The 16,285-nt window shown below is 42.5% G+C and overlaps 1 protein-coding gene across 2 annotated transcripts in view; it reads right to left on the bottom strand.

Annotated features, from left to right (window-relative positions):
• The window catches only part of LOC138259339 (uncharacterized), a 640,620-nt gene that overhangs the window by 276,508 nt on the left and 347,827 nt on the right, over nt 1-16,285 (bottom strand). For both annotated transcript variants that reach the window (XM_069206979.1, XM_069206981.1), the window contains 2 exons: nt 5,277-5,435; nt 3,885-3,962 (listed from right to left, as the gene is read on the bottom strand). In XM_069206979.1, coding sequence (XP_069063080.1) covers nt 3,885-3,962; nt 5,277-5,435 — 237 coding nt within the window. The remainder of the gene's footprint in view (nt 1-3,884; nt 3,963-5,276; nt 5,436-16,285) is intronic.

The raw sequence follows: 16,285 nt of genomic DNA, 5'->3' as shown, positions 1-16,285 counted from the left end.
GCCTTAGACATTCTTTTAGCAAAGCATGGCGGCGTTCGCAAAATGCTTGGTACTGGTCACTGTTGCACATATATTCCAGACAGCAGTGGAAAAATTAGAACGATGCTTACAAATTTAACTAAAGAAAGTGTAGATTTAAAGGAATTGAAAGAACCCGGAGTTTGGGAGAAAGTTGGAAAAGGATTTGCTTCTGTGGGAAATTGGCTCAGCAACGCTTGGAACGGATTACTACTGAAAATAGTAAAGGGAATATTAATAGTATTAATTTGTTTATTAGGCCCATGGGGAATATGGAAAACTATTACAATACTAAAAGCAAGGAACAAAAGAAAAAGAGAAGAGAAAATAGAGAACAAAATGGTGGAAATATATAGGGAGAAGTCAAAAGGGACTAAAAGAAAAAGGGAATTGACTGAAGTGCCAAATTACTATACAGAATTTTAATGGGATAAAATTTGTGGGAAGATTTGATGTGATGACATAATTAGTCATCAGAGGAGGGATTGATGACGCAGAAAAAGAAGGTCCGACATATATTCATGTATACCAAGTAATCAAGACATATTGAATTGTGATTTTAGTAAAGAAAAATATATACGAGGGAAATTGTGCCCTCGGGGTAGTTCGCCATCATTGTAAACGAGCTTTATTAATCGTGAAGTATTGAAAATGTAGTAATCCATCATAATTGCAAATGTATGCTATGATTTCTTGCTTGAAAACTGTTTTGCTTAGCTTAAATTTAGTGCAGGCTTTGGCCTAGTTGCCTGGTCTCAAAATTCTAACTGCATGATATTTTTTTTCCCTTGAACTAATGAAACATATATTCTTGCTTGAAGTTGTATTTTTCCAGTAGAAACTGGCTGGTACACTTATCTCCAAGGTTTCGTGCTAGGCCGGTTACATCCCTTTTGATACAAGGTCAGTCTCTGCAGGTGCGGACAATGAAGGTACAGATACCAAAATAATTGGCAGACCATGATACAACTTGTGTTCCAAGGCTCCAAGGCTAATGTATGCACAAATAAGTTCTAGTAAAAGGCAATTTTTCATTGGACAATTTGAAGCCAACCTATGAACCCTCCAATGGAAGACTTAAACTCACCAGACAAAGAGAAGTCAGCCATTTTCCTCGATGCCAGTTTGAAGCCCGATGCCAGACTCCATTTTGGACGACACCCTGATGCCCTTTTCTCTATCTGAGAGAAAGAGACTTTAAGAATTCTCACCCTAGAGACTTTAACTTTGATTTGCCCCGTCTTGCCCATGCAGTAACTTTGCCCTATTCTCCTTGCCGCCGCAAGGAAACTAGCCCTTAACTTTGCCCCTTTGAAATTTGCCCCATGCTGATCAACCGGTACCTGAAGGACGAAGACTTTTCTTGAATGCTGATTGTATTTGGTAAATATGAAAGGATAAATGTATTATGCATTGTGTTTTTCCTTTTAGGTACCAACTGCTATTTTGATAGGGTCCTAGCTAGAAGTTTTCCAAATTTGTGTTGACTAAATTAGTTTTGCATGAAGTCCCACATGCCAATGCCAATTAGAGGTTAGTCGAGGTTTTCATTCAATGTATCATGAAGAATTGAAATCTTGTTATGCTGACCGAATGTATGCAATTAGTCAAATACAGTTAGTCACATTGGTGATTTGCATTGCTATAACAGAGTGTATTATTGTCCAGATTTTACGTAGATTGCGTTTCTTCCGGCGATATGGACAGCTAGTAATGTTCATATACATATATCAATTGGTTTTGAGGCACATATATATCGTGCTAGCTTTGTTAATATAGGGAAATAAATTCACTAACTTTTAATAAACTGGTGTGGTTATTCATGACTGAAAGATCATGGTGCGCCGAAATACCAACTGTTATTGATTTCTGATGTGTTATATTGATCTATTAATTGAGTATTTATTACCGATTACAACAGTTATTGATTATTGATCTGAGTGACTCGACTATTGAGGAATGAGGAGAGCCCGACTCGGTTAAAAGATTCACCGACCTCCAACGTGTCCAGATACAGGTCATTTATAAAGGGCTGGACGCGTTATCAAGGTGACAAATTATGTCAGTGTTGTATCAGGGCTCTGACAATAGCCTATCTGGCGATGCCAGGATTCATATTATAGGAGGGTTTGGAGTCTAGCAATGTCCTAATATTAGCACCTTTATGCAAATCTATACTGGGGCTGGAAGTGGTGCTTCCACTGTTGGACGTCCATGTACAACTGCAAACTTGAATGCTTAACACTTTTGACAAACTTCTCCAATCTTTATCCACACTGTGAAAGGTTGAATATTTATTCCTGACAAGGGCAGAAGTCTAACTTTTTCCAGGGTGAAAAAAAGGAGTTCTACGGGAAATGAACTTCCAACCACTCGGGACATTTTCACATAAGCAAATATAAACATGCATATTTGCTCATGCTAAAATGCAGTTCAAATGTTATCTCGGAGTATGGCTTCCAGACCTACTTCTGTAAATGATTGTGCATTCATGAAAGTTGTTAATCTGTACTAAAGCAAGGCCATATACCTTGGGTGCAATTTGGTGACTTTCTTTAAAAATTGGGCCATAACTGCCTATTATCAGCCTTTCTGAAGCAATAATTCGAGGCACACTAAAGGACAGGTCTGGCCTAAAAACTTCCTTACCTTTCACAAGAAACTGCAATCCCAGGCTTCACTAACATCCAACCTGCTCATGAAGATCTACTTAGCAGCCCCTTGCTACATCTTCATGGAATATCTAAATGTGAACCTGTCTCCATCCTCCTCAGTTCAGCGTCTGGAATTTCATCCTTCTGCCACCTGAATGCAGGTAACAGCATTTCCAGTGTCTGCAGAAGCTAACGTCATCCTCCATTTTGTGCCATTCTAAACCAGGCGCTTCCATAATGGATCCCACTCACGTCAGTGCTCAGACACACAGACCTAATTACACACGTATCACATGCTCACTTGTACACATATTCGACAAACACACTGGATGTCAGCACAAAGTTCTGGTTTTCACATAACAGAACTTTACACAAGAGGGACCACTTGGCAACACTCCTTGACAAAAAGAAATGGTCTGGTGAAAATAGGGCATGCGGCTATGACCGCTTCATGTACTATAACCAGCAAATGGGCAGCAGTCCTACATCAATTATTTATTTACACTTAGTGTGCCCCTCCAAATGACAGGATGGGTCTTGGACCATGCAATGTCAGGAATAGGCCAAGGCTTCTTCCCACATACTAGGTTTCGGTGATGGCACTGCCAAAATAAAAGTGATGATAGCAGATTCACATTCAGTCAGGCACTCGGGGCAGGGGAATATGCCTGCGTACCATGCAGGACATTCACATCGCAAAACACACATGCAACAATTTCACGTAGCATACTAGGAACACAGGCTACCCTCACTGAAACAGCAGGTACAACTCACTCAACAGGTAGTAACAGACAACCAATATCACAAGCTTATTTTACATGAACTGCATCCTGACAGTCTCAGCACTTCACTGCCTTTCAGGGTTTTGATTTAAATGGGCTTTCCAAATACACATATCATAGCCATCATTCACTTCAGCAGTAGTGCGCATTTTTGTATTCTCCTCTAATTCAAGGCAGAAATGGTTGTATAATCTGAGCAACAGGTTACCTTGCTACTTGTATTCCTGCCTCTACACCCCTCTTTCTTTGTTACAAAGAATGTCTCGTCTGCAGGGGCCTCTACTTAGGAAGGTCAGCAATCCACTGAGTCAGCTGCACTATTTGGGTTAATTTAAATCAAACCTTATTTGGAAATTTGGCTCGTAACTTGCCTTTACATTAGAAGTACGAGGAACCGAAAAACAAAGAACTATTCAGGAAATGAACGTACCTGGCTTGCGATCTGTTAATGGAGTGTTGGAAGGTGTGCGCCCAGCGATCAACTTGCTCAGTGCTCCATTGACAATTTCTTTGAAAGTGAAGAAAAAGTAAGTATAGGCTTGAAGAGAGAAACTGGAAGGTTAGTGAGAAAAACACTTGCATGATCTGGGTAAACATCGCCGCTTCTGCTCCTATCCTGGCTACTCACACAATCAAGTACAACGCCGAACAAGAAGGGTTACAATCGGGACTCTGAGGACATGGATGACATAAAATGTGGTGTCATCTCCCCACAGAAATAAATTGGACAAACGTGGCCTTTGTAAGCGGCAAATCTTTTTTGGTTCCCATAATTTGCAATTCATCTTAAAAAAAAAAAAAAAAAAACACAAGACAGGCACCCTGCTTCATTATCAGACCTGACCTAATATATTTTCCAAAAGGAAGATGTGGTTTTATTCGTGATCTAATATAAAAAGGGCTGCCATTTCTTCAGGATGTAGAGGACAAAAAAGCTAACGCCAAAATTGCAGCAGACAATAGCCTGCTACCCCTTCTGTTGCGACACATTTTGCTGGTTATTTAAACAAGATTTTGTACACGGAGTGAATGAGGGAGCCAGAGGAAAATGAAGTATCAAGGAGAATAGGGGAATATCGATGTTTGTATTTTAGAGTACTTTAGAGAGGATAGTCAGTTTAAAAAAAGGTAGGTGACAAATACTTTAGGGCATTGAAAGAGGGCCACATGTTGGCATGGGTTTGCACGCGTTGGCTCAAGATGGAATCACAACCAGGAAAGGTAGAAAAGAGATCTTTGATGGAGGTATGTTGTGGGATTCCCATGATGCGGAGGTGGGCCCCGACACCATCTCACTAAATTACGAAAGCATGTCAAGGAAATTCAATGTGCAGTCTTGCCCTGGAAATATGCACACTTGTCATTTAAAGGAAATGTCCCAAGATATGAAGATTTATTGTCCCTTTCAGCCTTTCATTGCTACACCTTGAAAACATCTGTAACTCCAACTTACACAACTAGCTCTTGGGAGGGCAAGATTCTTTGGGTTTTACAGACATATATAAGCTTTTAAGTGTTGCAGAATGCAACATAACAGTCCATTTTACTTATGTCCAATAGATGTCGAAGGTACCAATGACAGATCAAAGTAATTATGCATAGGGCAGGGTTATAGCCAACAAACAGCACTATTATCAGACTGCAAGTAAAGACTGGACAGGTTTGCATAAGGAAGGTGGGAATGAAAGTAGACCTAGGTCTTCTAAAGCAATTTCACCGATATGGTGATTCCAAGACTTTGAAGAATTGAAATGCATCTTGTAACATGCAAAGAGAAATGTCGGGCTGTGTTTTACAAGTCTACTGGGACATGTGCTCTTACCTCCCATGCTCTGCCGATGTCGCCGACGGCGGTTACCGCCGCCTCCACCATCAGCTGGCAAGTCGCTGCCACCAATTTCAGGTGCTGTAGGAGTGCGACATCCACTACCTGCGTCAAGTGAGGGGCGTATCTTCTCCAGGATAAACGCTGGCAGGCGGCCTGTTGGGTGGTGTAGCAAGAGGAGAAAAAGGTAAGGATAGATGGGCAGAATACAAAAAATGACAGATTACTTTAGTGGTTGGTAGCAAACACAATGGCTCCAAAAGAACTGTAAAATGAACGATACTCTGTATATGTGGGTGTGTGTGTATAATATATATATTATACACGCAAACATACATATCCTCAACCATGTTGATCTACTGAACGTCATTAAATGAGAGGAGAGCGCACAATCTTGCAGCTATCTTTTGAGAAAGCAACCATGAGTTCGGGAGCACATCAGTAAGGATAGTAGATATCCACTAAAGAAGTCACCTTCCCCCGTCCTTTCTATATCCCTCAGACTGAAGGCCTTCCTTGTTGATTTGTGTTCCTTGCAAAGACCAAAGCGCTAAATCGAGTACCGGATGATTCTGTAAAGCAGTGTGCAGACTGTGGCTCCTAGATTACTGACTGAGGTACGGGATGTGGACAAGAATGGCATTTAGTGCTCAGATTATAAATCAACATTGACAAGAACCTTGAGCCCTGAAGTTCTGTTACCTGTCTCTTCTTTGTTGGTCATCTTTCTGACAGGGGCATGGAAAGCACTGTTGTGGACTAAATGCCTATGATGAGAGGATAAAATCAGCACAGGCCCGAGCGTCTTTAATTTGGCGCCTTCCTTAGGCCGCCTAACCTGTTGCCCAGTATAACTGTCAGCTGAGGAGCAGGGCGGACATAATGGTACAGGTAGATCTAGAGGGTCTGGGTCCTTGTTGGAGACACTACCTTAAATTCAGAGTGACCGACGGAGACCCTTTGCTGAGTACAGTGTTCTAGGATCAGAATAAGTGGATTCGCTGCAAAACAAACAAGGCATTGGATGAAATGCTAGAATTAATTTCAACCACCCACAGTTGTACAGGTTGTCAATTTTCTGTCACAATGTCCCTCTAGACAGAGGCCCGCTTTATACAGAGCAGTACTGACCATGCTCCTCATGGGAACAGTCTATCCCAAATTGCTAGACAAGGTCACCTTCACCTTGTTTTCCTAAATTAATTTACAGCACTATTGTGAGAAAACATATGATGGATTCAGTCAAGGTAGAGGGTAATGGATTATGTGAGCAAGTAGCCTCATGAGACTTATTTTGACCAAGGTAAAAATCATAGAAACAGTGGTCCCATGACAACAGTTCTTACATAATTCCATAAATAAACTTCTGAACTCTTTAATTTAGCTTATGACTAAAGTGTACAACTTTTAACCAGCAACCCCTTCTTTAAAAAAAAAAAAAATCTGAACACATTGTCAAAGCTGCGGATGGCTGCAATGCACATCTCAGTCTTGATTGACGCGACAGCCACATTTGCAGTATTGATCCTAAAACATTTCACTTTCCAGTCCACCAGGATCAGAAGAGGGGGACAAGTCCTGGAGTGGTTCTCATCTTTCCTGCCATTAACTTTGCAATGAAAGGTGGTGGTCTTCAAGGTTTAATCCTATCACCATATTTATTCAATCTTTACATGAACCCACTGGGCATAATGCTCCCCGAAAAAGGAATCTGCATCCAAAATTAAACTGATGATAATCAACTTAGCCCAAGAACGTCTATTCCTTTAGACACATCAATCCTTACTAGTGTTATTAAATTGGATGAGTTCCTTTTGTAACTAACCACTGCAAAGAAAAGTTCCTTCTGTGGTTCCCTTCTAGCTTTTCCTACTAAGAAACTATTCTTCAACCTTTCCCCTCCTTTTCAACATTGGAAGTGGTTCATGCCTTAGTTTTATCGCATCTAGATAGCAGCAATATCCTGCTACTTGAACTTCCCTTTGCCATCCAAACACATTTCAAAGTCATACTTTACTGCAGCAACATTTCTGATCAAAGGTGCCAAAAATCTAAACCCATCATACCCATCTTCAGGTACCATCCCTGGCCTTTTCTTGCGGCCACAATAAATTTAAAGGTGACCTCCACCATCATGCTCAAAGCACTTCACCTTGAGCTGCCAAACTTCATACCAAAGAAGGAGGAAAAGACAACAGTTTCCTTATGAAAAAAATAAACCTTTCACTCAGGCCTTCTCATGCTAGGATCCTAGAATCTGGAACCACATTCCTGAAGAGCTCAGATTCAACCTGAAAATGCTAGGATTTGGAAGGGTTTAAAATACCCCACAAACTACACCTGAAGCTCTGCCTATGTTCTACTGTCACTCTGCTTACCGTATCAGTTTTTTGAGCCCCCCCCCCCCCCAAAGCCCATACGGCTAGGTACATACTGTGAGGAAATGCCCTATTTTATAGGACCACCCCCACTTTTTGCAGGATTTAGGGGTGGTTTACGGATTCTGACCACTAGGGCACTGACTTCCAACATATGTGCTCTTACCCATAAAATCTATGTGCAACTGGCTAATACTTGCTAATACATGTTTTCTAGGCACTTTAGTTAGATTTAATTTTTAAAAATTCATAACTGCTTGTTTACATTGGATTGTTATTGTTCCAACAGTATTTTATTCAGATATTCTTTAATGTTTAAACCTGTGTGGTGTCTTGTGGTGTTTTCATTGTGTTACTGTATAATTTATTGTACAAATACTTTACACATTGCCTTCTAAGTTAAGCCTGACTACTCAGTACCAAGCTACCAGAGGGTGGGCACAGGATCATTTGGATTGTGTGTGACTTACCTTGACTAGGATTGTGGTCCCTACCTGGACAAGAGTGTATACATCTGCGAACTGGAGACCCCATTTCTAACAAACCCCCATAGTGTTGGGCTGATCCTGCTGATGCACCGAGGCCTGCTAACCAGACCTCAGTGCCAGTGGTCAAATCCATTTAAAAATGTACGTCCAATTGGCAAGGACTTACTTATATGTCTAAAGAATATGGTACCCAGGGCACTTAAGGCAGTGTCCCCACCCACGGCTGCAGCAATGATTGTGTCAACCTGTGTGTGAATGTACAAAATTGCTCCCAGCCTGCCACCGCAGACTGGATGGGCAGTGGTAACATTGATAGCTCGACTTTGACTTTTAAACTAACAGTAAAGCCCCCCCACTTCCTTTAACAATAAGTGTAACACTTCTCTAAGGAAGGCCTATCGTCCCCTAAGACAGAAAGCGGTATAATATTAAGTAAGACATGCATTTTTATATATGTCATAACAGTAACTCTCCTAAAATTGTTGTTTTGCTTTGCAAGGGCTAGTAGCCCCATTGGCTAACATGGGGGTACAGGCTGACCCCTGAGCCTGGCTAACTTCTGAAAGGGAATACCTAGCTGGGTACTGTAAGGTATCAAATTAATCATGACATTAAACCCGACGATGCCAAGGTCAAACTTAATGTTACTATTAAAGAAGTGAAACCTTTATTAAGTGGCCACTCTGTGACCCATTTTGTCTGGTGGCCTCACATGGTCACTGGTCACCAGACAGCTCTCTGCCCTCCTGGGAAATATTGTCAATGATTCCCAGGGTTAGGAACAGCAGCAGTCTGCTACAGGGTGAGTTGTTACCGCCCCTTCGCAGGAAGCTACTTGGGCTGTTAGCTCAAAAAGCAGAGCTTCAAATGTAAAGCCACCGTTGGTGGGCAAATGGCAATCACACTTCTAAGAGGCTGTCCTTTGTTCAGGTAGATGGGGTGGCAAAGAGGACAGAGGGGACACCAGTAGCCCATAAGCAGCAACACCTCTAGGATGGGCTGCCAAGCTCCTTACATCTGAAGAAGGGTGCTGACATATTTAGAGTGGGCAGAATAGTGCACTCTAGAATTGCCAGATGCCACGCAAAGCCATAAATTCATCATCAAGAGGGAGGGACCTAATAGCCCATTGGCTAGGGACCACATCGCCCCCAGGGTATTTTCTGGTAATACATATGGCACCTCTGGCACCTTAAACTTCAGATCACGTTGAAACTGGAATACAGACCAGAGAAGGACTTGCCCTGCTGACCCCTGGACTGTGCAAACAGGCTGTGCCACCTGCTCGACTGCACTTGCAGCACCTTGGGCTGGTGAAGAGGGGACTGTGTCAGACTCCTGGTGTGGGAAAAAGTTGTGACCCAGACCAAAGCAATGACTCAAAGGGTCAGTTGGCTGGTCCACTTGAACCAGCAACAGGGTAATTAAAGCTGAAGTAGTTCTCCTCAGCAAGTTAGTAGCCACTTCAGAAGGATCACCACTGACTACTGCTGGGCACCCCAAGAGACTTATCCTCAATGGCCAAAAGTTTCAGAGTCATCTGAACTCGGGAGTGTCATCTGAGTCCAGATTGTTCATCCAAGAGGGACACCAGCCTCCACCAAGGGGTATCGCTAGGACCACTCTCTACCCAAAGCTGGCCTTCTACTGTCTAAAAGAGGACTTTGGCCACAGAGGTCAGGGTCCCTCAAAGTCATCCCCCACCTGACCTGAGGACCAAGCAATAACCACAAAGATACCCCCCACTGACTGCACAGCACCAAGAGCATCTTTGAGCATCTTTGAGCATCTTCATCTCCTGCATCTGTAGCATCAGAACCACTCCATTTAAGTCTATGGTAGTTATGCTGTAAAGTTTGGAACTGGACTGCTTTGGTGGCCAGGTAACTGTCCAAAGAGTCATCATTGGTCCCCTCTGGCCCTCTCCCTCTCAGATTTTCTTGACCAACTCAGGCAGTAGTAGCCAAACTCAACTCTTACACACTTTTCAAACTTTACCAATACTTGTTTGCAGTTCAATTAAAAGTTACGTTTTCTCTAAACAATCTATGTCCGGAACCTTCTGGTGGATTTTGCTAATCTTGGACTCTAAAAACTCAGCAAAATGTAATCTATTTTTATAAATTGGTGTCCTGTTTCCTTCGTGCTGTGGCTTTCATATTTCGCAGTTTGGTACTATTAAATGCTTTACACTAGTTCCTGTAAGCCTTGCTGCTCAAAGCCATAGCTCACCATGGATGAGCCCAATTGGACCCAATAATGTATTACATGGTAAGGCCCTGCAGCCAGGCCATATAAAACACCCAAATCGTCACACTTTCCCTGCACTGTCTTTAGAAGCACTTATTATCAATATTGAGTATTTTTTGTTACCTTTGATTTTGTTCTACCTTTGGCAGCAATTAATAGCAATGTGAAATCCACTACAAGAGGCATAACATCCTCTATTTATGCTTAAGAAGTTTAAGAGCACAAAACGTCTCCCGAGAGAACCATTGTTATTAAAATATACTTTTGTTCTGGTAAACAGGTTGACATCGGGGACAGAGAAGGGGAAACCGTGGTTAAGCCAATTTTACCAAGGACGTGTATCCCCCCCCCCCCCCCCCCCAAGGAGCCACACCTATAGGGTGGACTACCAAGTTCCACAAACACAAAAAAAGAGTTCTGCCATGTTGGAAGTGGGCAGAATATCACAACCTGGGGTAGCTAAATGTCACATGGCAGGAACTCAAAGAGGCAGGAGCAGACCTGGTAGCCCGTTGGCTAGAAGTCACCCCAGACCCACAGGGAAAACTGTGGCCATAAAAGTGGCACCCTGAGATCAGATCACATCTTAAGTAGGAGAGGTCGGAAGGAGGACTGCCCTGATGTTCATTGTATCTGGCAAAAAGAGGATGCACCAAAGACTGGACTACACCTGCTGCTCCTGCCCTACCATAGAGGACACTGTGTACATGGTTGCCTGCTCAAGGAAAAGTTGCCCTCTGAGACCCACACACAAGCATTGGAACCGAACAGTTAACAGACTTCCTGCTAAAGCTTCAGAGCCATTAAAGCTGAATAAGCCACACTGGCAATTTGGTAGCCACAATCGCTTAGTTGCTGCTAAAGCGCAGGCTGCAACAGCGAGCCCAGCTACTTAAAAGTTGCACCAAATCTGCTGGACTCAGGAGAGTCAAAGTTTAGTTTGGTCACCCAAGCCAGACACTAGCCGCACTTAAAGGGAAAATCTGGTTTAGCTGTGTCACTGATGCCTATGCAAACGAGGCAGTATGTCTTACAAGGTGAGATCTTCCATAAAAAACAAATAAACATTCCACCATAGTCATGCCACCTAAAACTCCACTGGAAAAAGCAACTCTTCCTTTCCAGGTAGTTTAACATGGAACACATTGGTCTTTTCGAACTAATAAGTAAAAATAATTATGAATAGGTGGGGGTAAAATTCCTGTACACATTTTATGTAGGTGTAGCAACACTGATCTCACGCAGTTGCAAAATATTTCTTTTACGTACTAGCAATGGGTAAAGTTCATAACATTCATTTAGATCAAGAGCTGGTGTTTACTCTAAATTATTAGCAGATGTACTCACTTCGGTGTAAGTCACCAATTGTCATACCACTAGCTCAAACCGGGTCGGTGGAAAAGTCAATGGCACACTTATAAATGCCTTTAAGTGAAGGCGATCCTTGGCTAAGCAATCTACTTAGGGCATAGGAAGCTTAAAACAATAGTCTAAGTCCTCTTTTGTTGAACGGTATGCCTTATGAAATGTTGTCAGAGGTCAAAATGTAAGTGCAGACTCTTCCAGAAGGGGAGTATCTAGATTCCCCCCTCCCTGAGCCTTTAATGGCCTCACAGCCATCATCCCCTGGCTCACTTACTGTGTCTCAAGGAGGCCACCCTTGGAGACAACAGTTTCTTTGCCCGCACCCGCGTGGGCAGGGAAACTTGTGTTTGCTCCAGGTGATGGGAGCATTTTTAGCACTCCAGTCAAACAGGATCAAACAGTCTGCTCCCAGCGGGTGGAGTCTGTTACCCTGCGAGCACTGATGCGGGTAGGGAAACACATCAAGATATTGCTCCTACCTGGAAGGAACAGCATAAATAGCTGCTCCCTGCAGTCAGGAGCAATGCAGGCAAATATACTGTGTGGCGAGCAGGCTGGGGCCGTGGAGGCCCTGCGGGCTCCAAACATCTGCATAGTGGGGTACCATGGGTAGGCACCTGAGTACCGACCTATTTAAAAAGGAGGTTCCAGGTGATGACTTCCCTGTGGCCAAAATAGGCATAGGGAGGAGAGACCAGATGCTCCCCTTTCTTTTAAATTACATAAGGCCATGAGGGATGGGTCCCCAGGGACTGAGGTTTGGGGAGGGAGGCCCACACGGATCCACTGTGAATTTGCAGTAAAGTAAAAAAAAAAAAAGTTTACCGCCTCCTCCGCCCCCCTCAAGCAGGGTCTCTGAGAGGCCCCACCACCAGGCATAGGGGGTCAGGTATTTCCACCTTGCCTCTTTGGTTGAGTCCGAGTCCCAAGATGGCTACCAACACATCTTGGTTGAAGTTTCAGTAGCCAATAAGATCTCACCTTGAGATCTGTGGACCGTCTGCATCGCTAGATAGATATATATATTTATTTTTCCTTAACCAACTCCACAACTACTGAATGGATTTACACCAAATTACAAAAAGCACTCTTTATGGACTAGCCTTCTGCCAAATTTGGTGTAATTCAGTTCAGTGGTTCAGGCTGTAGTCGTTTTCAAAATTGCTATGGGAAATTACATAGAGAAAATGATTTTTGGGACCCCCCACCCCTTTTTCCTTACACCACGCTTGGCAAATCACCCCAAAACTTTTGACACAGCAGCTGAAGTGAGTGCCAAATTAGTTTTCAAAATGCTGTGTAGATTAATCAAATGGCGCCAAAGTTATTGGCAAAACAAAAAATGCTTTTTGTATGGAAACTAGGTCCTAGGTATAACTACCTACTGACTAACGACAGTAGGTTATGTACATATGTATACATACATACACACCACCATGTAGTTACTCTTAGGAACACGTTTACATTGGATCCTCACAAAACCTTCCCAAAAAAAAGTAGAAGTCTCATTGACCTTCACTCCTTTCTTGTTGAAAGTTTCAGGGGGATCTGTAAAGCGGGGTCTGAGAAAAAGGAGATGGGGCCAAAATGCATTTTCCCCAAGCCATTTTCCATAGGAACATTAGAGACAGCTACACCCAAAATGGCTGAACGAAATTACACCAAATTCAGCAGAAAGCTAGATCTTGATCCAGAACGCATGGTTTTCTGATTTGGTGTAAATCAGTTTAGTAGTTTGGGTGAAATTAAGGTACAAAATAGTTGTATATTTCATGTCACAGAGAATCCATGGAGCTGACACATCTAGAGAGAAAATCTGATTGGCTGCCATCCCATCAACAAGGATGTGGCAGCAGTGATTTTAGGACTCCGACTCAGTCTCCTGTCCTGGAAAACACAGCGTTATAACATAGAAGGGGCAGGGTAGGGATGGCCTTGCACACATAGGCCTGGTGGTGGAGGCCCCTGAGGGAAAGTCCTTGGGGCAAAACTGCTTTTATTTTGTTATCAGTATCACAAATATGTACATCTTAGTTACTTCAGTAAACGATAACTGGTGAATTTCAGTTTTTTTTCCAGTTTAAAATGTAATGTTGTGCATATTTTATATATGTATCTCTCTACACACACACTACAGAGTGACTGTATTTCTAGTTAGTGTTCTCAGAAATAGGAACTCGTATTTTTACTTGCTAATAAGTTTACCATTGTTTGACAAATCTCCACGAAACTTTACTGGCCTATTACTTTTTCTACATTGGCTGAGGTTTAAAAGTTTTGTGGTGATTAGTTAATGAGGTGCAAAGGAATAAAAGGGTTCCCAAAACACTTGCTCCATAAATGCAATTTCTAGAGGCTTTTTAGACAGAAGTAGCAGCAAAATGTCTATGTATTTTCATGAAATTTGCCAGTAATGTAAATTATAGTCGGGAAAGGATCCTTTTTGGTATTTCATGAAATTCAATGTTAGTTTTTTTGGGGTAAAATTGGACTGCGGTACAAAAATTACAAAACATTATATAACTGGCTAATGAATGCCTTTACAAAATCATAAGTCAGCTATATTTTTGGACACCGCTTCAGATGTGTTGGGAGTTTATCAGACCTATTCTTATTACAATGTATTTCAGCTGTAGAAGACATGAGGTACTTTACCATAGTCTATTCACATAGATCTAATCATTTATATTACTTTATATATTTTTTAAGAAGTTTTTGAAGTACTGTGGTACTCAAAAGTACTTGTACTTTTGAAATGTAAAAAACAAAATATATAAAGAGATTCAAGTACATGGGTGCATTATATAACACTACACAACTGAACTACTCTACTGTGTACCACTGTACTCTACCTTACTGTACTCTGCATCACTAATATTTACCACTGCATTCTATACAATTGTACACTGCACCATTGCAATACTCTAAGCCACTACATTATACGCCACTCTGCTCTTATCTGCACCATTATACTGTGCGGCACTGCACTCCTTGCCACTCTACTGTGCGCTACTGCACTGTATACCACTCACTCTACTCTGTGGACCTCAATGTGACTGCACTCTACTGATCATTGCGCTTTACAACACTACTGTGTGGAACTGCACACTATGCTACTGTGCACCACTCTACATCATTGCATTCCACTCTACACAATGCAACTTCACTCTAAGCCACTCTACACAACACCTCTGCACTCTACGTTTCTGCACTCTATGCCACTCTAACTCACTCCACACAATGCCTCTGTACTCTGTGCCACTGCACTCTGCATAATTGCACAGAACCACTGAACTACTGTATGCCACTGCACTATACACCATGCTGCTCTTCTCTGCACCACTATACACTACAGCACTGTATGCCACTCTTCTGTGCACCACTGTGCTGTATGCCGCCCAGCTCTGCACCATCCTACTTTATGGCACTCTATGCAACTGCTTTTGATGGCACTGCACTATATGCCACTACACTTTGCAATTGTGTACTCTTCTCCACTGTATTGTACTCAGTGCACTATTCACCACTTCTCAGCACTTTACACCACTACATTCCATGCTACTTCACTCTATGCCGCTCTACAGAACACCATTGTATTCTATGCCACTCTAACCTACTCCACACAATGCTGCTGCATTCTTCACTGCTGCACTCTAGGCCACTCTCATTCACTCCACACAATGCCATTGTAGTCCATGCCACTGAACTCTACACCCCTAAACTGTACTGTATGCCGCTTTGATATACTCTGGGACACTGCACTCTACACCAATGCTTCTACTGTGCACCACTGGACCCTATGCCATTTGTAGGAAGTTGGCTCTGCATATACTATTTCAAAGTGAGAAATAGTGTGCACGGAGTCCAAGGGTTCCCCTTAGAGGTAAGATAGTGGCAAAAGTAGATAATGCTAATGCTCTATTTTGTGGTAGTGTGGTCGAGCAGTAGGCTTATCACAGGGTAGCGTTAAGCATTTGTTGTACACACACACAGGCAATAAATGAGGAACACACACTCAAAGACTTAACTTCAGGCAAATAGGTTTTTATATTGAAAAATATATTTTGTTAGTTTATTTTAAGAACCACAGGTTCAAGATTTACAGTTAATACTTTAAATGTAAGGTATTTCACTTAGATACTTTAGGAACTTTGAAAGAAAGCAATATCACATACAGCCTTTGTAAAAATTACAATAAGCTATTTTCAAAGTGGACACTCCAAAAATCAACAGTTCCTGGGGGAGATAAGTAAAAGGTTAGTTTTGAAGGTAAGTAAAACACTTACAAGTCTCAAGTTTGGGGCATAGGCAGCCCACCGTTGAGGATTCAAGGCAACCCCAAAGTTACCACACCAGCAGCTCAGGGCCGGTCAGGTGCAGAGGTCAAAGAGGTGCCCAAAACACACAGGCGTCTATGGGGAACAGGTGTGCTCCGGTTCCAGTCTACCAGCAGGTAAGTACTTGCGTCCTCAGGGGCAGACCAAGGGGGTTTTGTAGAGCACCGGGGGGGGGGTGGAAGACACAA

This window comes from Pleurodeles waltl, chromosome 9 (assembly GCF_031143425.1).
Source record: "Pleurodeles waltl isolate 20211129_DDA chromosome 9, aPleWal1.hap1.20221129, whole genome shotgun sequence".
In the NCBI taxonomy this organism is placed as follows: Eukaryota; Metazoa; Chordata; class Amphibia; order Caudata; family Salamandridae; genus Pleurodeles; species Pleurodeles waltl.
The sequence above is the reverse complement of the archived record's forward strand: the minus strand, read 5'-3'. Positions and strand labels throughout refer to the sequence as shown.